This window comes from Haliotis cracherodii, unplaced genomic scaffold (assembly GCF_022045235.1).
Source record: "Haliotis cracherodii isolate W230 unplaced genomic scaffold, xgHalCrac1.p SCAF_7, whole genome shotgun sequence".
NCBI classification, from domain to species: Eukaryota; Metazoa; Mollusca; class Gastropoda; order Lepetellida; family Haliotidae; genus Haliotis; species Haliotis cracherodii.
The window spans coordinates 9,762,558-9,788,230 of record NW_027266330.1 but is presented as its reverse complement, the minus strand read 5'-3'; the positions used below and the strand labels follow the sequence as shown (position 1 = coordinate 9,788,230).

Genomic DNA, 25,673 nt, shown 5'->3' with positions numbered 1-25,673 from the left:
CCCCCCCCCCCCCATAGAAATCAAATGGTCGCTCCCTTAGTTGACTAATATCCCAAGTATGATGCACCGAGGATCTATTCTGTTCTGGATGAAGGCATCTGTTTGGTGTTTATGAATAGGTTACGTTGGCCCAGTGAGTTGGATTGAATGCTGCTTTCAACAATATTTCAGTTACATCACAGCTGGCTGGTGCGAACATGAGAATGGTGCTGACAAACTAGAGATCATAATCAGGACAAATCTGAGATCTGAGCCTACTATCCTCAGATCCTGGCACAGCTAAGGGAGGCAACTCTTCACAATGAGTAACAGCTCTGTCTCAAAAGGTGAAAACAATCTTGCAGTTCTTTCGGTCCCTCTCATTAATGTAAACAGAGGGTGCCAAACCCCATATCATGTGGCAGATGCCGACATCCTTTTTGTGCTATTCCGGATGCTGCAGTGAAGTACACAGGAGTACACTGGATGCCACAACATGTTAATCTGGAATACAGATTCAAATATTTCAATGTTGCAACACTTTTTTCATCTTTTGTAGTTCTTGCATATTTGGTCATGCCGTCTTTGTGAAAATCCTGTGTAATTTACTTGTACCATCTATGCACACCGGTATGGCCCAAGAGTTCCTAGAGGGGTGACTGGCGATCTCTAAACAGAACACTGAAACTGATTATTGTCACATAAAACTTTAATCTTACGATGATTGTTCCCATGGTAACACAAAAGTTCACACTACATCTTAAGTAATAAATGAAACATACTTGATAAATAATGTTTTTTACATATGCTGGAACACTCCTCTGGGAATGTCCAAGCAATAACACTTACATGTTACAAGTTGTAACCAAGATTTGTACTATGTCATGTACTAACACAAATGTACTGAGACGTATCACAAACACATTCACCAAGTGGTCTCAACACTGAGGTTCAGTTCAGCATACAAGTATAAGCAAAACCTATAAACATGCAGGACATAAACCCACAATAAATAAGTTCTCTTTCAATTTTCTTTCTGTGGGGTCCATCTCCATCCAAATAAAAACAGGGATTTATCTAGGATTCCAAAGTTGGTCTTCAAGTTGTTGTTGAAAAATGGGATTTTATAGATAATTTTTTTTCCAAAATCTTGAGGAGCATGAAATTTAAAAATATGAAACTAAGCATAAAGTGCCGTTTATTGGTCCTCTTATCAGTGAAGTGCAAGTCACCTCCTCAAAGCCAGAACAGTTAAACAAATACTGACACACTTTGATATTCAAACATCGGGCACCTGAGCTGGTCCATATAGATCCCCAAAACGCCATTACATATCAGATGCGGGGCGGTTGGGTAGCCTAGTGGTTAAAGCCTTCGCTCGTCACGCCGAAGACCCGGGTTCGATTCCCGACATGTGTACAACGTGTGAAGCCCATTTATGGTGTCCCTGCCGTCATATTGCTCGAATATTGCTAAAAGCGGCGTAAAACCACACTCACTTACTCATTCACATATCAGGTGCTCAAAGAACCTCAAGGATTTTCTCATTACAGTTCTAAAGACCACAATATGGTAAATAGGAATATGATCACAGTGTGCCTTAAAACATTCCATAAAACTGTCCAACTACAGACCTATGTGTTGATAATGTATGACATAATGTCACCTGGTCGACAAGTTTATGGGGAACATGTATACAAATAATAATCACTGCTTATTGATGTGGAAAAGAGATAACTTGTGGAAACATTTCCACCTTTCACATAACTATTGCACCAAAGCTTATATTTGCAGTAATGGACCAATAAGGATGTACAAAAAATAAGCAAAAATAAATATTGGCAAAAACCGAATTCATAATAATAAATACTTGAACAGATGCAAAATATATGAATAAGCAAAATATAAAATGAGCATTTGTTCTTTTTGCCACACCTGAGATAGGTCATATATATTGTAGGTCATTTTGTGAACCTTGATGTAACATGTACTACCGTCTCTGGTATACATCATAAAGAGATGTCTGACGAGCCGTTACCAAAGTCAAACACGATTGTGCTGACTGACTGACAGGTTAAATGTATGAGTGTATCATCAAATGAATGATCCGCTCCATCCTGCCTTCCTCACAATCTGAGATCAACGTTATATGTTTTGAATTTCCAGCCATCTATTCCTTGTATAATATGATTTAATGAATAGAAAACTTTTATTGACTGACATTCTACCATGACATTGAAGAATGCTTGGTTTTGATTGGTTAAATGAAGTATTTTTTTCCCTAAAGAAACCTAAAGTGCTAGGTTCCAAATAAGAGGTATCTACTCAACAGCTGGACTACAACAAGTTTCCAAACACAGTAACTTTTTCTCCTAATTGAACCGCAAGACAAGATGGTAAGTCTACAACACAGGGCACATGTTCCTTCATGTCATCCCAGCTCACGATGCACTGACGTGCTCCCACCACATCTATTGCCCCCTTTATCAGACTGCATGGAAATATCCGGAATTTGGAAAATACGCAATTTTGACGGCTCAATCACAGGTGTCAAATCACAATAACAACCTATGATTGAAACAGACAACTTGATGGACCCATCACTGTGTACGCTGATCATTTCTTCCTGGGTCAATAGCCAAATGTCGATAGCCATTATGAAATTATCATAATCATAATGAGTTACAAAATGCAGATTTGTGGTTGCTATAATACATGTTTTGGCCAACAAGAGTGTATCCTTGATTCAGATGTCAAAGCCAATCAAAACATTGAACTCAACAAATGCCACGCCACTCAATATCTTCACTCACCACCAAAGAGTTCACCTTCAAGTGTTTCATGGAAGAACTGAGAAAAACATACCATGTTTTTAATATAAGGCTTCATTTCCTGTAGATGTAACTTAACATTTGAAACCTCATGGTGCACCAATGTTTTCAAATTCAATTTAGCAGGGTAACCTAGCTCTACAGTGAGAACACGGCACGCTCATCATCTCAGTCGTAAAGTGACACAGGTAAAAGAAACCAAAGCCCCACGCAGAGGTATGGCGCCAACAGATCAGAGTCATAACTGGAGTGATTCTGAGATTCAAACCCTCAATGAGCAGATACTTGCAAGAACAAGAGCCACAACTATCCACAGTGAGTTGGGGCAACTTTGGGGTCCCGCTCACCTTAAACCTCAAACACGTACTGTGTGGCATCTTCAACCATGAGGCCATCCATCCCCCAAAAAGCAAAAACTAAATCAGAATGGAAGCATGAGTAGACATGCAAAATATATATTTACTGAACAATACTGAAACAGAGATGAGATTCCATTTTAGTTTATGCCATCATATCTGTATTGATTCATCAATACTGTATATAGGTCTATGGCAAGTATTAATACTTGAGTAACCAGTAAAAGCGTAAATTGTTGGAAATAACTTAATTCACAAGACACCATCAATCTCATTAAATCTGATCTTTTACCTCAATGCAATACCTCTGTGTGAAGATCTATCAACCTCTCAATGCAATACCTCTGTGTGAAGATCTATCAACCTCTCAATGCAATACCTCTGTGTGAAGATCTATCAACCTCTCAATGCAATACCTCTGTGTGAAGATCTATCAACCTCTCAATGCAATACCTCTGTGTGAAGATCTATCAACCTCTCAATGCAATACCTCTGTGTGAAGATCTATCAACCTCTCAATGCAATACCTCTGTGTGAAGATCTATCAACCTCTCAATGCAATACCTCTGTGTGAAGATCTATGAACCTCTCAATGCAATACCTCTGTGTGAAGATCTATCAACCTCTCAATGCAATACCTCTGTGTGAAGATCTATCAACCTCTCAATGCAATACCTGTGTGTGAAGATCTATCAACCTCTCAATGCAATACCTCTGTGTGAAGATCTATCAACCTCTCAATGCAATACCTCTGTTTGAAGATCTATCAACCTCTCAATGCAATACCTCTGTGTGAAGATCTATCAACCTCTCAATGCAATACCTCTGTGTGAAGATCTATCAACCTCTCAATGCAATACCTCTGTGTGAAGATCTATCAACCTCTCAATGCAATACCTCTGTGTGAAGATCTATCAACCTCTCAATGCAATACCTCTGTGTGAAGATCTATCAACCTCTCAATGCAATACCTCTGTGTGAAGATCTATCAACCTCTCAATGCAATACCTGTGTGTGAAGATCTATCAACCTCTCAATGCAATACCTCTGTGTGAAGATCTATCAACCTCTCAATGCAATACCTCTGTGTGAAGATCTATCAACCTCTCAATGCAATACCTCTGTGTGAAGATCTAACAACCTCTCAATGCAATACCTCTGTGTGAAGATCTATCAACCTCTCAATGCAATACCTGTGTGTGAAGATCTATCAACCTCTCAATGCAATACCTCTGTGTGAAGATCTATCAACCTCTCAATGCAATACCTCTGTGTGAAGATCTATCAACCTCTCAATGCAATACCTCTGTGTGAAGATCTATCAACCTCTCAATGCAATACCTCTGTGTGAAGATCTATCAACCTCTCAATGCAATACCTCTGTGTGAAGATCTATCAACCTCTCAATGCAATACCTCTGTGTGAAGATCTATCAACCTCTCAATGCAATACCTCTGTGTGAAGATCTATCAACCTCTCAATGCAATACCTCTGTGTGAAGATCTATCAACCTCTCAATGCAATACCTCTGTGTGAAGATCTATCAACCTCTCAATGCAATACCTCTGTGTGAAGATCTATCAACCTCTCAATGCAATACCTCTGTGTGAAGATCTATCAACCTCTCAATGCAATACCTCTGTTTGAAGATCTATCAACCTCTCAATGCAATACCTGTGTTTGAAGATCTATCAACCTCTCAATGCAATACCTCTGTGTGAAGATCTATCAACCTCTCAATGCAATACCTCTGTGTGAAGATCTATCAACCTCTCAATGCAATACCTCTGTGTGAAGATCTATCAACCTCTCAATGCAATACCTCTGTGTGAAGATCTATCAACCTCTCAATGCAATACCTCTGTGTGAAGATCTATCAACCTCTCAATGCAATACCTCTGTTTGAAGATCTATCAACCTCTCAATGCAATACCTCTGTTTGAAGATCTATCAACCTCTCAATGGGGGATCACATCAGTGAAAATTCTTATCAGCTAACCAGCGTTAAGGCTTCTAAATTCTTTTTACGAGTGTGCGTTGCATTCAGAGCAGTATATCTGATTCCTATATCGTGAAAATGAACTTAAACGGCCAGTTCCAAATACACATTATAAAGGCCTCGGCATAATATTGTTGTTGATATGGTATGATGATACTCCCTGGTGTTCGCTTGTGCCATGGAAGTTTCATCTCATTAAGCAGGTCGAATCGTATTGGGAGTAAAATATCTGATTTTGATGGGATTAAACCTATCCCTGGGATGCAGCATGATGTCACAGATATATCCTTTAAACAAAACAATGTAGACGCATTACAGCATAGTTGATGAAGGAATGATTATTTGTAAATAATACTTTTCTAAAAAAACTCAATATATTGCACAAGCTCTAAAAGAGATTCAAAACAAGAAGTAGATCACAAGAATATCCCCAACACAAACATGTTATCCACAGACAATAACAATACAAGAACAATATCAGAACAACACAAGAACAATGCTGCAGAATACAGATGACAAAGTATAAATATCCCAAATGTAGCCTGCTGGAAGTGGCAGATTTCAGAGCTATGGACAACTGTCTTCCAAAAGTATATAGATATTTTCATATGACTGACAAGTTGATTGCCTCTCCCTGTCACAACCAACTATGGACTTGTGACTATGATGACATGACCCAGTAAACAAGTATGGCTAAAACAGCTTAAAAAAGACTGAAGTTTCAAACATCTCGCAAAAAATCAAAGATGGATATCTAAGATGAAATTCTTACCATACAATATATGTTCTTTACCAACATCTAAGAAATTCAGCTCTGGGTGAGTGAGGTAAACTTTAATGTCATGTTGGCGATATTTCTGGCATATGACTTAATCATTTTGGTTACAGATTAGCTTACTTGCTGTTGAATTTACGAATAACCCTTTCATTTTATTTTATATCATGAGTCAATACACAGTACCATATTCACTGTAAATAAAGTTAACAATTGACACAATGATGGGGTCACATCATGACCAGAACAGATTGCTGGGGACCTATTCTGACCCGGAATCCCCACGCGGTGGCACTTACTGCACTGGGTGCTTTATACAGCGAATACGGTATCTAGACAGAGCTCCAGACAACCTTTTGACAACTGAGTGTTTACTCAAACGTTTCTATTTTAAATGGGTTAATAAATGTTTATTTGGGTTACCAATATTTTTTCACTCATCTCTTTATCACTTTATTGATTTTTTTTCCCAAAATGACTAAGCATTTTCAGATTTTTCAAAAAAATGAAATAATGCTTTAGATGTATACAACAGTTCTAAATATAGGCTTGACTTGGAAAGTAAATTAGCTTGTAATTGTGTTCATGTTGAAAAACATTCATTGGGTATTTACGCGTGTTGTTTTCAAACAATTTAGTTTTTCATTTAACGCATGGGTTTCTGTACACAAGTTAATTGAAAGTAATTGGGTTTTGAATAGTTTTGGGGGTATTTTACGCAAATACGCAGCTTTTCTGTAGCTCTGCTAGAGGATCTTCCCAGGTATACACTGTTCTATGAATGCCTACACGTAGAAACAGACACAGAAACAAAAAGTCTCCAGTAACACAACACATTTCGATGTGTAAATGACATCATACTATTACACAATCACCATAAATAAAACACATGACGAACAGTAATTAACAACTGCTTTGCTAAACACATTCTTCTTTGTAATAAATAGTTCCGCTACAACATTGACAACACATACTCACAACCAGCCTATCACAATATCTTCAAATAAATATCACATAAACAACATTATGATGTTTATCATAAACTATGATAGAATGTATAATAGAAGGAATGGATTGCACATTTGTCTCTTAAAAAAAATCAGATCCTTTAAACAATACTGACAAGTACATCAAAACATTCTCTGTAATCTCCATTGGACAACAAACAGAGCAAATTCACAATAACTACTGATAAACATAGTTGTCTTCATACAAACATTAAAATCTTTTTTTGTTCCAGTTTTCGATTTTGATTTTGATCAAAATCAGGAATGAAATGCCTGATTACATCATTGTAATGTTTGCTCCATGTTCAGTCTATCCTAGAGCAGTATGCCAATAAAAGTACATACGACATTAACCCAGAAACAAATAGAGGATGCTAATTGTGTTATGTCTAAAGTTACAAACAAATCTTATCAGTCTCTTTCTTCCGGCAATGTGACTAAGTTGTAACAAAAATACCTATAATATTATACTTATCACTTCTATATTAGTAATTACCTTAAGTAATAAACACATTTTAAGAATGAACATAACTATTCATGAATTAACTGCAATTCATTTTGGATAATGGACAGATTCAAAATCAGGACTTTTCGGGTCTAAAAGCCCGTCAGTAATGCCAGTACACACAGAATGCCATTTTGTCTGACCCTGTATTATGCTGACTTGCCATTTATGGGGATTCATACACTGTCCATCTTCCTTAGGCAAGGGAGTTATCTGAGTGTAAACGATCAGTGTCCATCAATTTCTGGGCTCGATCGTAGCGCCACCAGTGGCTATTATGGGTTATGTCCCTTCTATGCCCTACAACTGGCTAATCAGATTCCATCTCTCATATCACTTGCATTTGCTTCAAACAAAATAGCAACGCTCAGTCAAGACGATCTGATCGATGATCAAGATCTATATTGTAATAAAACAGGTCTTTCCTCGCGAAGTGCATCAAATCATTTGACAACTTGATAAAAAAAAACATGAAAAGATTTTGAAAATATCTGGCATACATATCTGTTGCAAATTCTACAGTCGACAGAAAAATGCACATTGAAATCCATGTTGCTTACAAAACGTCCAGCCAAAATATAACTCCATATTTGCAGCATAGTTCATCAAGGGTTGAAACTGGACTTTTACAGTTAGTATAGTCCCTTGCCTCTGGAAGATGTATATTGTCTTCCTTTCAGTGTCGTCCAACACCTTCGGACTTCAGACAACAGCGCCAAGTTACGGAACGTAGATCTCAAAATTTTTCTTGATGAAATTTGCAGGATTTGTGACATCTCTTTCAATCTGCGTCAACAGACGAGGAGGGGGGGGACGCGGGGGAGGGACCGCTGATGACCGTTTGATTGTCTTGAATCTGAAAGTAATTTGACAGGGCTTTATTAAACATGGTACAGCGACATCAAAAACATTGAAAGGACAAAATCCTATAATTGCTCTAGGATCAAATCTATTATATTTACGATATTCCTCTTTTGGTAAAAGTTTCATACGATAGATAGTTATAACTAATATGACAGGCCAAACGATTAATTAGTGACATCAAAAACAACGAAAGGACAAAATGATCAAACTGCTCTAGTATCACATCTGCTACATATTAATTTTCTTCCAAAGATATGGTGAACTTGGAACTTATCAACTGGATTGGTCCAGACTAGATAATTACAGACTGACGTCATATAGCTAGAATATTGCTGAGTGTAGCGTTAAACAACAAACCAACCAACAAACCACCTACTTGATTCTCTGAGCCTCATCAGAGTCTGTGGACAATGTTGGTCCTAGATCCCCAAAAGAGTAGGACTTGGTGGCGAAGGTCTTGCGTCTCTCCTCAGCGGAGTGTGATGTGGGAGTGTGGAGTGAGGACGTGCTGCCACTCCGGTCCCGCCACAACTCCTCTGAGGCAGCCAGCTGGTCCTCCGCAGAGAGAGTGGAAGGGGTGTCAATGGAGACAGGAGTGCCGACCGAGTCCTGCTTCAGGGTGCTCTGGGAGTCCGGGAGTGCGTAGCGGAGGTTCACTTTCATCATTTCTCCAAACTAAAATAAATGGTGGCTGGTTTTCAACACTTATATTTTCGTGACTAAAAATCCCTATTGTATTGTAGGTACCTCGTAATAACCTCTTGAGAGGTTTTACTTTTTCCTAGTAAGACCTCATCCCGGGTATTGGATATTACTTTTTCCTAGAGAGACCTCATCCCGGGTATTGGGTTTTACTTTTTCCTAGTAAGACCTCATCCCGGGTATTGGGTTTTACTTTTTCCTAGTAAGACCTCATCCCGGGTATTGGGTTTTACTTTTTCCTAGTAAGACCTCATCCTAGGTATTGGGTTTTTACTTTTTCCTAGTAACACCTTTCAAGGGTATTGGGTTCAGTAGTAAAGGTAATGGGGGTTCTGGACCACATCCACCAGCGCCAGATCTATATACCTATAATGTTACTACAGAGGGAATTTTTTATGGAAAAATATTGATGTTTCTTTTAACATGATCTCATGACCATCGTTGAATCGCATCACCCTTTTTCCCTCTGTAGTAGCAGTATAGGTATATAAATCTGGCTTTGGTGGAAGTGGTCCAGAACCCCCATTGCCTATACTACTGGTTTTACTTTTTCCTAGCAAGACTTCATCTTGGGTATTGGGTTTTACTTTTTACTGGTTAGACCTCATCCCGGGTATAGGGTTTTACTTTTTCCTAGAAAGACCTCATCCTGGGTATTGGGTTTTACTTTTTACTGGTAAGACTTCATCTCGGGTATTGGGTTTTACTTTTTACTGGTTAGACCTCATCCCGGGTATAGGGTTTTACTTTTTCCTAGAAAGACCTCATCCCGGGTATTGGGTTTTACTTTTTACTGGTAAGACCTCATCCCGGGTATTGGGTTTTACGTTTTACTGGTAAGACCTCATCCCGGGTATAGGGTTTTACTTTTTACTGGTAAGACCTCATCCCGGGTATTGGGTTTTACTTTTTACTGGTAAGACCTCATCCCTGGTATTGGGTTTTACTTTTTACTGGTAAGACCTCTTCCCGGGTATTGGGTTTTACTTTTTACTGGTAAGACTTCATCTGGGGTATTGAGTTTTACTTTTTACTGGTAAGACCTCTTCCCGGGTATTGGGTTTTACTTTTTACTGGTAAGACCTCATCCCGGGTGTTGGGTTTTACTTTTTACTGGTAAGACCTCATCCGGGGTATTGAGTTTTACTTTTTACTGGTAAGACCTGATCAGCTGGGTAGCACATGAAATTTTGACTGAATGTTTCAAACACCCTACATTCTAAAAGCGACAACAACGAATGAAACTTTTTCATTATGGATGACGGGAATCTAACTTGCAACCTCACATATCATGTTAAGTTTTGTAACCCACTGTTTTTTCAAAGAGCCACCGGGGCAGGTGGTGAAAGGTTGTTCAACTTTGTCATGAATAAGTTGCATCTATGTTGCATATTTTTTTCTCACAAGCTTTGACTCACAAGCTAACTATCTATATATCCATGTCTATCTTCTCCATATATTAGACCACTAAAACTCCTACAGTATTCAGTGTTTGCTTCATAGATGTGTACTGCGACATCTTACCTCGTAGAGTCCTGTCTTCAGCAGCTGAAAGGACACACTGACCGGCATAGTGCAGCCTCGTGGACAAGCTCTGGAAAGGTCAAGGTCACTTGATTACTTTATGCAATATGAGGAAATAAACAACAACAAAATATCTATTAATCTCAGAAAAAATATCAAGTCTACTGCAAATAATCATGATAATCTCTACGACTGAGAAATTAGTTGACTCTTTTATTTGTGAGTGAGTTGGGTTTAATGCCGCTTTGAGCAGTATTCCTGTTACATCACATCATATCAGCTTAATTAGGGAGGAAAGCCTGAAGTCTTGGATATTTACCACTTCGGTGAACCCCACGATCACGGGTATGGTGTTGACAAACAAAGCAACATAATGTGGTTGGACCCACGATCAATGGTTTCTGAAGTGCCAAAGGGCCACAACTGCTCAGAGAATTAGACGACTGGGCCACCTGTGTCCCTCCCGATTCATATACTTAATAGAGGTATCAATTCATGAATAATACATGGGACCCCATCGTATTTCATAATGTATCAAATTAAAGGTTATTGGCAATAAGTTAACACTTACCAAGCCAGGCATTCCGGCCCACTTACCCCACATAAACGTCCGGGTCGTGACACACCACAGAATTCTTCAAGTCCTCCAACTGCTTCCGAGGCAGAACATCCTCCACTAAACAAACACATAACAAAACAGGGATGAGTACTGGGCAGGCTGAGAGCCTTCAATTATTGGCACTGCAGCAACTATGAACACTCATTCCTATCTGTAACAGAGCCGGAGTTACAACAAATAGTTTGGGAAATAGGGTCATACAGGAAATACCCAGATGAATCCCTTGAAATAGGTCAATTATTGACCCATGTAACTATGCTCATGATGCCAATCGACCCGTGAAGATCTGGAGTAGAATAGATCTTCAACAACTCTTGCTTGCTGTAAAACGTGACTATGCTTATCGTAAGAGGCGACTGACTTGGTTGATGAATGTCATCATATCCCAATTGCGTGGACTGATGTCAATCACTGGATTGTCTTGTCAAGACTCGATGAATTGCAGACTGCCATTTTTTAAGATGAAATATTGCTATTGTGCAGTTCAAACAACAAACAAACAAAACACAATATTATGTCACACATAAAAAATAGCATCGGCATGCACCTGTGTATGGGTCTGCTCTAACTAGTCCGGACGAAGGTCGGTTTTATAGTGCTTGTCCACTGTGCGGCAGTTTAATATTGATATTACTCAGACACAGTATACTGATGCTGAGCCAACCAGTCCTGGATGCCAAGCACTAGGCAGGGCGCCAGACTGGGTAAAAACTAAAAGCATCTCATAATGTCTTTTGGTATGACATGGTCACACCCTTCTGCCCTCTTTTTCTGTAGGAACTTCATGGATAGAGCAGTGTGGATGGATAAAGTCGCATTGAAGCCCCTGGCAAGAGGCAAGACTCACAGACATCCCTGAAGGTGGGCAGACTCACCAACATCCCTGAAGGTGGACAGACTCACCGACATCCCTGATGGTGGACAGAGAGACAGACTCACCGACATCCCTGAAGGTGGACATAGAGACTCACTGACATCCCTGAAGGTGGACACTCACCAACATCCCTGAAGGTGGACAGACTCACCGATATCCCTGAAGGTGGACAGACTCACCGACATCCCTGAAGGTGGACAGACTCACCGACATCCCTGAAGGTGGACACTCACCGACATCCCTGAAGGTGAACAGAGAGACTAACTAACTGACATCCGTGAAGGTGGACAGAGAGACTAACTCACCGACATCCCTGAAGGTGGACAGCTGGGTCTCCACGTTCCAGTACAGCTTCATGCTCAGGAAATCCTGGAGTCTGTTGACGATGTTGTACGTCAGGGTAAAGCTGAAACAGTCAATGACGATAAAAAAATGACACAGTTTATATTGAAAATCAGAGCTTTCAAATTGATTACTGGGAAATTAACTAGCTCAGATAAAAAAAGTTTAAAGTGCATGTGAAATGTGAGGATCTGTATTCAAAAACATACATTTCAAGATCTCACAATTTTAGTCCAGATTTTACTTCATAACACACTAACAAAATTAGGAAGTGCCTTCTTGGCTATTTGAAAATGGAGGACTAGACTAGCACGACGTTTCAGCCTACCTTTCTCCAACCTTGGGTTGGGTGTTGCCGGATATTGACACTGTAAAGGGGGCTCTTCTTATTCGTAACTTTGGCAGGCTGATGAAAAATATGATGACATTAGTATAGAAACCTGCTGTTTCTCTCACACCTAACAGGTAGTTTCTCTTGTCACGTGTTTGATGAACTATAAAGCATAGTTATCTAACAATCCCAGTACTGCTGTTACCATCAACCAAAAAGACACAAAGGTCGAGGTTGGATAAGGGCACTCTTTGGGCCCAATGAAAATGTCAAATTTGAAGTTCCAGAAAACTTGGAAATAGTGGTATGAAAGTTTGCAGATATGTTCAGATGGTTTCCAACTAGCCTTGTTTCTTTCCCACACATGCCAGTTACGGTTTGGTTGGTTGTTGGTTTGTTGTTTAACGCTGCACTCAGCAATATTCCAGCTATATGACGGCAGTCTGTAAAATAATCGAGTCTGGACCAGACAATTAAGTGATTGACATCATGAGCATCGATCCACACAATTGGGATCGATAACATGTATCAATCAAGTCAGCGAGCCTGACTTTTGGGGATCTAGGACCAACATTTTCCACAGACTCCAATGAGGCTCAGAGAATCAAGTAGGTGGTTGGTTGGTTGGTTTGTTGTTTAACGACGCACTCAGCAATATTCCAGCTATATGACGTCAGTCTGTAAATATCTAGTCTGGACCAGACAATCCAGTGCTCCAAGCAATTGGGATCGATAACATGCATCAACCAAGTCAGCGAGTCTGACCACCCGATCCCGTTAGTCGCCTCTTACGACAAGCATAGTCGCCTTTTACGGCAAGCATGTGTTGCTGAAGACCTATTCTACCCCGGATCTTCACGGGTTGCCAGGACTTCTGACATCACCAAGTTCGGATGAATGAAAAAGGCAGATGTTTCCAGCATCAAGTCAATTATTGATTGATTTAATTATTTCGGGACTGGTCATTTATTAAAGTGGGAAGGGTGTCAGCTGTTTTTGATCAAAATCATGACCCTCCCCCAATGCTTGTCATATTTTGGGATGACCCTCCCCATGTCCTTGTACATTTTTCTTATGACCCTCCCTGAAAAGACAAAATGCAAAAGCACTTAATATTTTATTATAAAATGTCCATTTTTCATGACCCTTCCCAAATATGTGTATTATGTTACATGGCCCTCCCTTAGAGACTGTCATATTTTTGGTGACCCTCCCCTGCTTCCTAGCTGACCGCCCTACCCAGGCCCCATAATAAATGACACTTTCCTTGCCATATGTTTGTCACATCTTCACCTACATCTTCTGATGAAATGAGATCAGATAAAAGACTTACTTATGTTCAGATGTAAGATAGCTGAGCGGTAAAGTGCAAAGAACAATAAAGAACAAAGCATGGTTTATTTCACGATAAAACATTGTTCTATCATGATGTCATTTTTGGAGATTCAAAATATATTCTATATAGGACGACGTTATTTTTGTGAGGGAAGTATCTGATAAGTTGTTCCCCATAGATGTAGCTTGGCTACACAGATAAACGCAGAGGCCAAACTATCGCATCCAAATGTGGGAGAGATTTGACAATTGGTATCAGGAGAAAAGGTACTGATGATCGATGTGAGGATTGTGAGAATAACCGGGAAAATATCAAACTTAACCCACTGTTCATAAAATGGACTTGTCTGACTTTTCTGAAGTCAAATTCTATTCAGGGAGTAATCAATATTGAAATTGGGCAAATAGTTTTAAAGCTTGTACATTTTATTAACGTCCTTAAAGAGGGTGTACATAATGCTGATATCTCACAGAAGAAATAAAGGACTTGAGGTCGTTGTTTATCGTAAGATGCACCCCTCTTGGTTTATTCTCCCTGCAGTGTTTTATAGTACAATAAACAATCTTTTTTGTAACTTATTTCTTAAATATAAGCAAACACTACCTAACACCTCTAACATCCGCCTTTTGATCATATTTCAAAGATATCGCGACATTTGATATCGAAATCATGTAAAGTTTGGAGAAAACAAACTCGAGTCTCATTACAAAGAACACAAATTTCCTAACCAATCTTCCATGTACTGCTACTGTGGACCCCAAAGGGCCCTTATCATACATGTCCCTTAGTTTACACAACATCGGAATGAAATGTATGATCATGATTATTACCATTAACTTCTAAGTGTCATCTTCACACAAGCAAACAGTGATGATGACAATACAGAGAAGTGACTCACTTGAAGACAGTTATTATTTCGGGTTTTTCTCCAATCACATCCTTGTGACTCCACTTCAGAAACCCCTTCAAGGTCAGTTCCTGTAATTACAAACAAAAACATCAAAACTCCAACATTCATAATAATAAAATTGTTAATGAAAGTACAGTCAAACCATGTTATCTTGAACCTAGTGATAGGTTGTAACTTCGAGATATCCAGACATTCAAGATAGACCTGTGAAGATACGGGGTAGAATAGGTCTCCAGCAAACATTCTTATTGACATATTGCAACAATCCATTGATGACGTCATACAGTGGGGTGACAAAGTGAGTGTGTGAGTCAGTTGGGTTTAACTTTTAACAGTATTCCAATTATATCACTGCATGTCAGCTTAAAGTGATGCAGGTCTTAGACGTTTACCACTCTGGTGAAACCTACGATATAACATGATCAGAGGTTTATTCAGACCTGCTCAGAAGCTAATGTTTGACCCCACATCTGCAATACATGTCTATAAAAATTCCCAAATTGAAATTATCGATTCCCAGTTCATGTTACTAGTTTACTAATGGCATGGCTTTGGAGAGGTTACTGTATATCACTGACAACAGGACCCATAAAGACGAAGAGGCCCTAATGCTTATTTTTACAATACCTCAGAAATTATAACTTTTTTCCCAGTTGCCGGCCAAGGACACAAGCTTTTAATAATCCTACATAAATCCCTGGTCTTAGTTCAAAGAGCTCATTTGAACAGGAAGTGTGATTGGAGTTATCTGCCACTGGTTGATGAAAATACACGTGGCCTCACGTGATATCTTTTGAAGTATCTTTTTCAACCTGATTTGTCCTAAACATATAGGAATTGCTGCTCCATGTATTTGACCAACATGTTATATTGTAAACCTAAAACAGAGTGCTTCAAAATAAGTTACCATATTCGACGTAATAAGCGCTCACGGAGATAGTTGCTAATATATTGGCTAGTGAACAATCCACATTAGCACCTCTTCCGATTGATCAATGTGCACAAGACTTATTTATTCACGTATAATACACACTCGCGTGTTATATGCACCCTCATAAAGATGGGCAATTAAATTCTGGAAAAATATATCTGTCATAAACATTTCAGGCTGTCAGCATAAACCACGAAATTAATGATCTTTCAACTGATTTTTCACCCAAATAATATTCTAATAAGAGCCCCCTATTTCTAATTTTGCGTGCACCCTGGGCACTCATTACGTCGAATATGCTATTAATTGTTCTTTGTGGACATTCACGGAATTTACAATTAAGCTCTGAATGGAGAAATGTTTTATTTACCTTTGGGTATAAATTTTGAAATCACTTTGTAACAGATGAGTGAGGGATGAAAGACTATTACAGTATTTGTGATTTTTCCAAAATTTGATGGCTAGCAAATACTACAGACAAGGTTAATGTGACATTAGGTCAGGGAAAAATAGGATATTAATTTTAAATCTTCTCCTCGGGGAGACCTGCACTAAAGTTGTTAATTTGTGGGAAGTATGACCTCCACTGACCTGTTCCATGACCTCTGCGTCGAGGTCTTCAGTTGCTAGTGTGTAGGCAAGAGACAGCTTCTCCTGACTCAGCAGTGTGACAGGGTAGCAGAGGGCGTCGGACGACAGCGGGGAGATCAGACCACACCCACTTTCCCGTGAGAAGGGGCTGAAATGGGGAGTGAGGGAGTGAGTGAGTATGGTTTGACGCCTCTTTTAGCAATTTCCCAGCAATATTATAGCGGGGACACTAGAAATGGGCTTCACATATTGTACCCATTTGGTGTGACGGGTAACCACTTTTACCAGCAGGCTACCCCACAGCCCCTGAAATGAGGAGAATTAAATATATTTTATACAAATATGCAGGCCAAAATCAGACTTGGAAATATATGTTTTGTTCTCTGTCATTTATATAGAAAATGCATGCCCCACAATCATAAAGATTTTTTTTAACACTATATATGTAAAATTAATAAATCCAAACTTGTTTAAAACTCAAATAAGCTGACATGATGATCTATAAATACAGCTATAAAATTGACTCATTTGTGACTGCACAAAGTGTTACTGTGGCCAATGCGAGCATTAGATTTGTTTACCAATCTAACCAAGCATGTTGAAAATTCTTGTTATGTTGAAAAAAAGTTGAATTGCAAATTCTTGAATCAATCAACAACGTCAATATCAATAAGATATGATATCAAGCCATTTAACTGACTGTGATTTTATTATCATTTTCACAGAGTTGGTGCATTCAATTTACAAAATCTGGTCTGGCAAACTTTCTAAATGGGTAGGCAACTTTTGTGAGTTGTCAGTCTGACTATCTGGGTAGATTTTTTTGTGAATATTCACTACTGCCTTGATCTTCGAACTGTTTTCGGACATCTACCATTATGAAATAGTAAATAGTAAAATCACCATGTTCAAGGTGTCCACACATTTTTCTTCCATGATTTAATACAGAGTCGTGTTTGAAAATGTTGCAACAGATAATGTCTAGTTTGATTCCTATTTTCCAAACATATTGCCACTAGCAGGTATAAGGAGTCTTTGTCAGAAGCTGGGTACAGATGGCACTAGTCACGATCTGGGAAATGGCAAATAGAAATGTGTGTATAAGCAATTAAGCATCCCTCATACCTCAAACATTTCCGAGGACTTAATCCTTTTTACAAACCCCAACCTTATCTCACTGTCAAATGATGTGACCCCATGGTATTCCTAGTAAGAGCAGGTCCCCAGCACCAAATGGATGAGTTGTCAGGGTCGTTGACTTGGTTCAATGCATGTCACTGTACCCCAACGTAGTGGATCATTGCTCATAATATCAATCACTGGATTGTCTGGTCCAGACTCAAGTACTGACAGGCTGTCGTCGTTTAGCAGGAATATTCCTGAGTACGGTGGCAACAAACAAACAAAGTTTCATTGAGTTTACAACAACATAACACGAAAAAATTACTCCAACATCACTGCAGTCATTAAGATGTAGAGTTTTATCAAAGGTCAAAGAACAAAAACATGTGCTTCAGGAGTGATTGAGGTTTTATGCCGCTTTTAGCAATATTGCAGCAATATCACGGTGGGGGATAACAGAAATGGGCTGCACATATTGTACCCATGTCAGGAATCGAACCCGGGGCTTCGGCGTGATAAGCGAACGCTTTAACCACTAGGCGACCACCCACATGTGCTTCAGGAAAAATATTTGGACAAAGTTCTTAATTCAAAATATGAAAACTGAACATTCTACAGTGTTCTAGAACGTCTGGCCAAGACGTAATGGCTTTACTTCCCACTGACTATGAAAATGTCTCTTCCATTTCTAGCGTTTATCCTACTGAAAGGGGAAGCGAGAAAACCAGTCATACAGCCCCTGTCATTCCAAATACCCTGTGGTAACCTTTTTGCATGATCAAAAATACACATTTAGACTCTCACTAAAGCGATGCTCTGATCGGACAAATAGTCGTTTGAGCTTGATATTTTGTTTTCAAACCACAATGGCAGATTGAACTAAATAAGGCATATAAAACTTGAGAGATAGATACTTTTCATTATCAGTGGAGTCACTGTCGCTGGACTCTGGTTTGTCTTCCTTCTTGTTGGGGAGGATGCTGCAGTCATGGATGAGGAGAGACTTCCCCGTTGTGTTGTTGACTGCAACACAGATAAATAAAGGTCAAGGTTTCCTTAAAACAAGTACTCATAACAGAGATTACACATACGAGTTGAGGTGAGTGAGTGAGTCGGGTTTAACTCCGCTCATAACAGTAATCCAGTTTTATCGAGGCGTGTCAGTTTAATGTGGGAGGAAAGCCCAAAGTGATGCATGTCTCAGACGTTTACCACTTCATTGAAATACCTTTTCAAATAAAATACTTTCAATAGCACCATAACATTTTGAGGCCTTCTAAAATCATGCAACTTTTGTGATAATGGTGCATTGCTCAGTCCGTGCCAAAAACTTTTAAGCCTAGTGGTAGGAACATGTCTTATGGCTTTATTTTCAGTAGATTTTAGTCTTAATATATGGACTAGTATAAGCTGATCCTACTAAGGCTTTAAAAAAGATAAATTGGTTCTCCGGCAATGGGTTTTGAAAATATAGTGCGGGCTGGCAGGTGGATTTTGAAAAAAAAAGATTTTATGTTCAAGATTTATTTTCAATAATTTCTTGAAATTACATTGTTCTTAACTATCGTAGCATTTGGGTTTTTTTTAAAATGGAAATAAAACAAAATCATGGGGCAGACTTTATGATTTTGCAGGCTGAACCTGAGCAACAAGACTATTATTTTCTTTTTAGCCTAAACCAGAAGACGCTTTACTAGACTCCTGCAGCATTTGTTCAATGTGACTTTGAGTAGCTATTTTAAAAAAAAGACACGCCCGCCCGCACTATACACTATATTTTCAAAAACCGTTGCCTGAGGACCAATTCATTTATTTTGTTAAGCCTCAGTTACAAGAACATAATATGACAGATCTGCTTACTCTGTAGAAGCAGGAGTTGTCTCCCCCCTGCCGACACATGCTTCATGGCTAGGACGGGTGGGTTGATGACGGTCAGCTCCTTGCTCACTGAAAACAAAAAACAGATCTCAGCTCCCTCGTTTCTGTGCTGGTCGGTTCTTGGGTCATGGTTGTATCACATGCCTCAAAGATCAATTACAGCATGGAGCAAATAATTCCCAAAATGATTCTTTAACTGTAGTATGATCCTAGTCTTTGAAAGCAACTGACGTACTGAACATGCTGAAAGAGCAAAATTAGATGGAGGTTTGACTGTGCAATATAGGGGACCAACTATGAGATACGGGTGAAAATCACATTTTGGCTTCTTAATGTATTTTAAAACCACGGTATCTTAGGACCATGAAAATAAAATTTTTAAGCTTCAATTCATATTGTTACAGAGATGCATAGCATCAAACACTCATTTTCTGCAAAGTCCCATTTTCAGACTTTTCATCATGATCATTCTTGCATCTGTTTATGGTTTAATTGCAGGTTTTAGATATGGTAAATCTTTAAGTTAACGTGAGCGTGAATTAAATGCGAAAAATACGAGGGGTCTTTGTTCGCATTAATTATCTTTACATTTATGTCTCCCAGATGACATTCAACAATAAGACAGCCTCACTGCACACTTTGGATAGCGCAAATACCAACTTGAATATAAGCACAAACATGGTTTATTGAGTAACCCTGTTATACGTACATAACAATGTCATTCAAAGAATAGGAATACAACAATGGGCATCCGCATGCTAATCAGTGAACTGTTGTTGGTTCAATTATTTTATTGCCTTTGAACTTCCTTAATGCCAGTCGACAGAATAAACACATAAACAGAGTGTTGCTTTAAAGAAAACACTGTTTATTGTTTTTACGGACATGCTCTACTCAGTGCTAATAATAATTTTGCTGTTTGATTGGATTAAAGTGAGGCTGGACTTAGGTAAGGATATGTATCATTCCACTGGGGATGGGATGGGGGGAGTCACATTGATATTGAGTTGCATTTTTGGCTGGAGACGCATTAATTTCCAGATTTACAGTTTAAAATCTGATTAATTGAAGGTAGATATGTATGCTGAAATGTTTTGAAATAACATTGTTATTACATTACAAACTAAGGAGAAAAAAATGAGATATATTTTACCATGTTTACAGTTCACACACATGCCCTTTTATAAGGGAAGTAAGTTGATGACAGACGTCCCTCTTTATAACGTCACAGCACAATTGTTTCCTAGCTCCCATAAGGTCCTTTTCTCCAGGTGAGTTACATTTGTTAAGTACTGTCTTGTGCATAATTCCTTAAATCCATTGCAACAAAACAGACTAAAGGAAAAACGTGTTCACTTCAAATATCTCATCAACATCACTTGTTTGAGACAGGCAAGTAATTAACATATATTATATCTTCAGTCTGCTGATCTGTGAAAACTATTTGGGACAACTAACATGGCTAACACCACCATTATTTACAATTTAACCCTTCTTATTCAGACACTATTGTATTTCATGGAATTATGCGAATAAACAAATTTCTGGGTATGTGAATCAGTTTGGAAACTGACCAGAGTTAGCTCCCCTACTTAACACAACATTATATACAACAAACAGCTCATTTATGGAATGTTAAACACACACATTCTCTTCATACAAGTAAAAACAATGAATGAGAATAAAACTTGGCTGACGCATCAGCCTGTCAAAGGAAAAAGAAACCAATCGTAGAAGAGGTTGGAGGTCAAACATGCCTTAGGGTTCTTTTGAAAGTGTGCATACTCTTCTGGATTAAGTCACTACCACACAGCATGGTCGTCTTGCAATTGGTGACATAAACTCAAGCTTCACCTTGGTGTCAAATTCCCACCTGATATTTATTTGCTTATTAAAATTGGATTAAGTGAGTGAGTGAGTGAGTATGGTTTTATGCCACTTTTAGCAATATTCCAGCAATATCACGGCACGGAACACCAGAAATGGGCTTCACACATTGTACCCATGTCGGGAATCGAACCCGGGTTTTCGGTGTGACGAGCGAAAACTTAAACCACCAGTCTACCCGACCGCCCAATTGGATTAAGGGCCAATCTACATGATCTATCATTCCAAACTGTGCTTTGTTAATGCGTTAAAGAACACATGCACCCCCCCCCGATCTTCCGCTTTACCGGGCAGATGCTCCACCACTAGACCACTGAGGCAGTCAGATATTGACGGCACCTGATACTGAATATTGAATGTAAAGAAAGATTTCTCAAAGACATTGCATTCACTGCAACAATTTCACACATATTAAAGCCCTCTTTATTGGCCCTGTTATCAGTGATATACAAGTGGCATAACCACCGGATGACATGAATTGGGGAATGTTTAATTCCAATTTGCGAATTTTTGCTGCCAACTTGGGAACGAATATCAGCCTCTACATGCTCTAAGCTAATCTAGATAATCCCTTTTTCTTTTGTTAAGTTGCAAATGTCCCTAGATAGAGGCAGGAGCCCCTTTCCACAACATGCACAAAGCAATCTTAGCATGGAGACAAATGGAACTCCCAAACTTTACTACAGGTTTATGACAGTCGTAGCCCTAGGATCACTTTATGGGACTGTGACCTGGAAGTGATGAATGGAGTTTCAACCAACCTGTTTTCTCCTGCACCGTCTTGCTCTTGAGACTGACAAAACTGTTGAGTTGGAAGTCTTTCTTGGCCTCCTGGTCCGGTGTTGGCTTCGCCGGTGATGCACACAGCCAGACTGTGACACTGAACAAGACTTTCTGGTCATTGCAGGGGGTGGAGAGATTGTTCAGGACTGTTTGTAGAGGGAGGATGAATGTGTTGTCATTGAAGAAATATGGCTTCACGATCTGAAATTATTGAAAAGAAGATAATTGTTGTTTCCAAGGAGCAGTACCTTGACAATGATTATAACCATGGTCATTACATTTGCAAAACACAATTTATCCTGTTTTAGTGTTCATGATTTTTACATGATGCCAAGCTGCTTGTACTGGATACTGTTACCATGGTTACTTGTGTTCCAATTAACACGATTAATTAAAATACTGTATTCAACGTAATAAGCGCCCCGCTCCAATAAGCGCCCAGGGCGATATTTGTTAATATATTGGCTAGTGAACAATCCCAATTAGCACCCCTTCCAACTGATCAATGTACACAAGACTTATTTATTCGCGTATGACACACACTCGTGTGTTAAATTCTGGAAAAATATATCTGTCGTACATAAACATGATAAACATTTCAGGTTGTCAGCTTAAACCACAAAATTTATTTTTCAACTCTGTTTTTTCCACCAAAAAATTCTAATAAGAGCCCCCTATTCCTAATTTTGAGAGCTCCCTCTCGAATACTGAAAAACAAAGACTGATCACAGTCTAAACGACCGAGCATTCAAACATGATTTTCCATCTCACTCCTTAGTTAGTTTTGTTTCAGGAGAAGGCTTATTTACTACTTTCTTATTCAATTCAAAATGAGAAGGGTAGAAGCGAGTGGCTTTTTAAAGAAATAAACCACCTAAAGTAAGTATTTATGTTTGTTCTTGGGAGGTGCGATTTAACTTTTCCAATCAAAATCAGCAAAATTACACATACAACATAATTTTGATGATTGTATGATTGTCGATAGGACTCCGTGACTGAAAAACCTCACCATGCTCACACGACAGGTAGGTAGTTAGTCAATATTTCAATAGCTTCAGTCTGTAAAACATTCTGTCTTGACTGAATGGGCAAATGGTTTATTATACCACTTCTGGCAGTACTTTAGTACGACCTGAGAATAGCAATGCAAAACAAAACATTGATCTATAGATCTATATTATTATCCTGCATGAAGTCTATGAAAATTAATATAGGGAATATCTAGTATAATAAATTCTGTCACAAAGGTAGGACACAAAGTAAGCTAAGATGGCTTCATAATGCATATTCAAGATTCGTGAACGGTGATGACAGAAAGAAAACTTACGCACTGAATTATAGAAACCAAAAGGAAATACTGCTTACCAGTGAGCTGGTTGGTTGTGCTGACAAGGGTTGTCTGTTAAAAATAGCTGTGTTGTATGTGGCAGAAACTGAACAAGTTACAAAAGAATCACTGCCATTATTTGATTTCGCAGCTGTTGCCTTTTTCTTGGGGCTGTTATTGATCTGCCCAAAACAGCAGTGCCCGGCGAGCTGTGTTATCCGTCGTTTCCACGCTTCTTTCTGATTTTCGTTGGGGCAAGTGACAATTATTGCACTTTCAACTGCTTCTCCTACATATATTGCTTTCTTGTCACACAGATCTTCGAGGGAATAGTTTTCAATATTTCCATTTTGAGGAAAAACCAGCTGCACGTTTCTTAAATCCCCCTCCTCATCCTCCATTGTTATGACCGGAAGTGGAAGTCTGAAAATGTATTTTGCATAAGAGGTACTTTGTTCTCACCATGACACTTATTCGAACGTATAATTTATTCTCTCTCTCTCTCTCTCTCTCTCTCTCTCTCTCTCTCTCTCTCTCTCTCTCTCTCTCTCTCTCTCTCTCTCTCTCTCTCTCTCTCATACACACACACAAACAATTCTGACAGTCGATGCAGTCGGCCAGTCGTTTTTATTGCTAAATCAACAAATCATAAACGTCATTACTGATGTGCAAGTAATTACACACATATATTATATACATATATATCAATGTATTTATATAGATAGACATACGTATATAGTTTTAATACAAAATATATTAACGGGGTAATACCTACCGATTCAAGTTGTATATCCCACAAAATCACGTGAATGAGTCACAGTGTCACCGTTAGAGTATAAGATGAACTAAAACTATATAGCTGTCCGTTCTCAAACCAGACAACGCGATGTATAAGTGGTTGGGTTTTCTCAGCTTAAGTATTTAAGAAGTCGTCTTCTACCAGACAGGTATACGCGTGTTTTCTTTGTTATGTCTAGGTGTCATGAAGTGTTTTTCTTTGACCTTTATAATTTATGAAGTGTTGAGTAAGAACGGGAGATAATGGATGACTCCCTCTCATAAATGCCATCAATCATTCAACGTGTTTGACATCACTGATTGGCTTAATCACTGCTTGTACAAACAGCTTGCGAAAAAGAGGTATTGTCACACAAGTAAAAGCGGCTGTCTGCATGACGTCATTCAAGTATGTAGCTGTCGTCTATGGCATCCAAATCACATAACTGACATAACTAATAAAGAAATATATGTCGTTTATGGATCATCGTGTATTAGTACTCCCCACACTCATAAAACATCAGTTATCCAAGGATACATATAATAAAACATCAGTTATCCAAGGATACATATAATAAAACATCAGTTATCCAAGGATACATATAATTAAACACCACTTATCCAAGGATACATATAATTAAACACCACTTATCCAAGGACATGTATAACAAAACATCACTTATCCAAGGACATGTATAATAAAACACCACTTATCCGAGGATACATATAATAAAACATCACTAATCCAGGGATACATATAATAAAACATCACTTATCCAAGGATACATATAATAAAACATCACTTATCCAAGGAAATGCATAATAAAACATCACTTATCCAAGGATACATATAGTAAAACATCACTTATCCAAGGATACATATAATAAAACATCACTTATCCAAGGATACATATAATAAAACATCACTTATCCAAGGAAATGCATAATAAAACATCACTTATCCAAGGATACATATGATAAAACATCACTTATCCAAGGATACATATAATAAAACATCACTTATCCAAGGACATGTATAATAAACGTCACTTATCCGAGGACATGTATAATAAAACATCACTTACTTATCCAAGGATACATACAATAAAACATCACTTATCCAAGGAAATGCATAATAAAACATCACTTATCCAAGGATACATATAATAAAACATCACTTATCCAAGGATACATATAATAAAACATCACTTTTCTAAGGATACATATAATAAAACATCACTTATCTAAGGACACGTATAATAAAACATCACTTATCCAAGGACATGTATAATGAAACATCACTTATCCAAGGACATGTATAATAAAACATCACTTATCCAAGGATACATATAATAAAACATCACTTATCCAAGGATACATATAATAAAACATCACTTATCCAGGGATACATATGATAAAACAT

General features: G+C 38.5%; 1 protein-coding gene across 1 annotated transcript; it reads right to left on the bottom strand.

Moving 5' to 3' along the window:
- Positions 1-7,308: 7,308 nt before the first annotated feature.
- On the bottom strand, positions 7,309-23,874 carry LOC139447475 (trafficking protein particle complex subunit 14-like). The gene is made up of 12 exons (XM_071228867.1): positions 23,512-23,874; positions 22,125-22,347; positions 19,459-19,545; positions 18,513-18,621; positions 16,477-16,624; positions 14,943-15,022; positions 12,706-12,783; positions 12,341-12,441; positions 11,140-11,218; positions 10,543-10,612; positions 8,693-8,991; positions 7,309-8,308 (listed from the first exon to the last, which is right to left on the bottom strand). The coding sequence occupies exons 1-12, from the start codon at positions 23,872-23,874 to the stop codon at positions 8,173-8,175; spliced, it is 1,773 nt and encodes a 590-aa protein (XP_071084968.1). The 3' UTR covers positions 7,309-8,172.
- Between the last annotated feature and the right edge of the window lie 1,799 nt (positions 23,875-25,673).

What these genes read in the sequence shown, in the direction of transcription:
- LOC139447475 (XM_071228867.1), bottom strand. Translation starts at nt 23,874, where the DNA reads ATGGAGGATGAGGAGGGGGATTTAAGAAACGTGCAGCTGGTTTTTCCT. An exon ending in CACAACCAACCAGCTCACTG is followed by an intron (nt 22,348 to 23,511) that starts GTAAGCAGTATT and finishes CAATAATTTCAG; the next exon opens with ATCGTGAAGCCATATTTCTT. An exon ending in ACGCAGAGGTCATGGAACAG is followed by an intron (nt 15,023 to 16,476) that starts GTCAGTGGAGGT and finishes TTGTAATTACAG; the next exon opens with GAACTGACCTTGAAGGGGTT.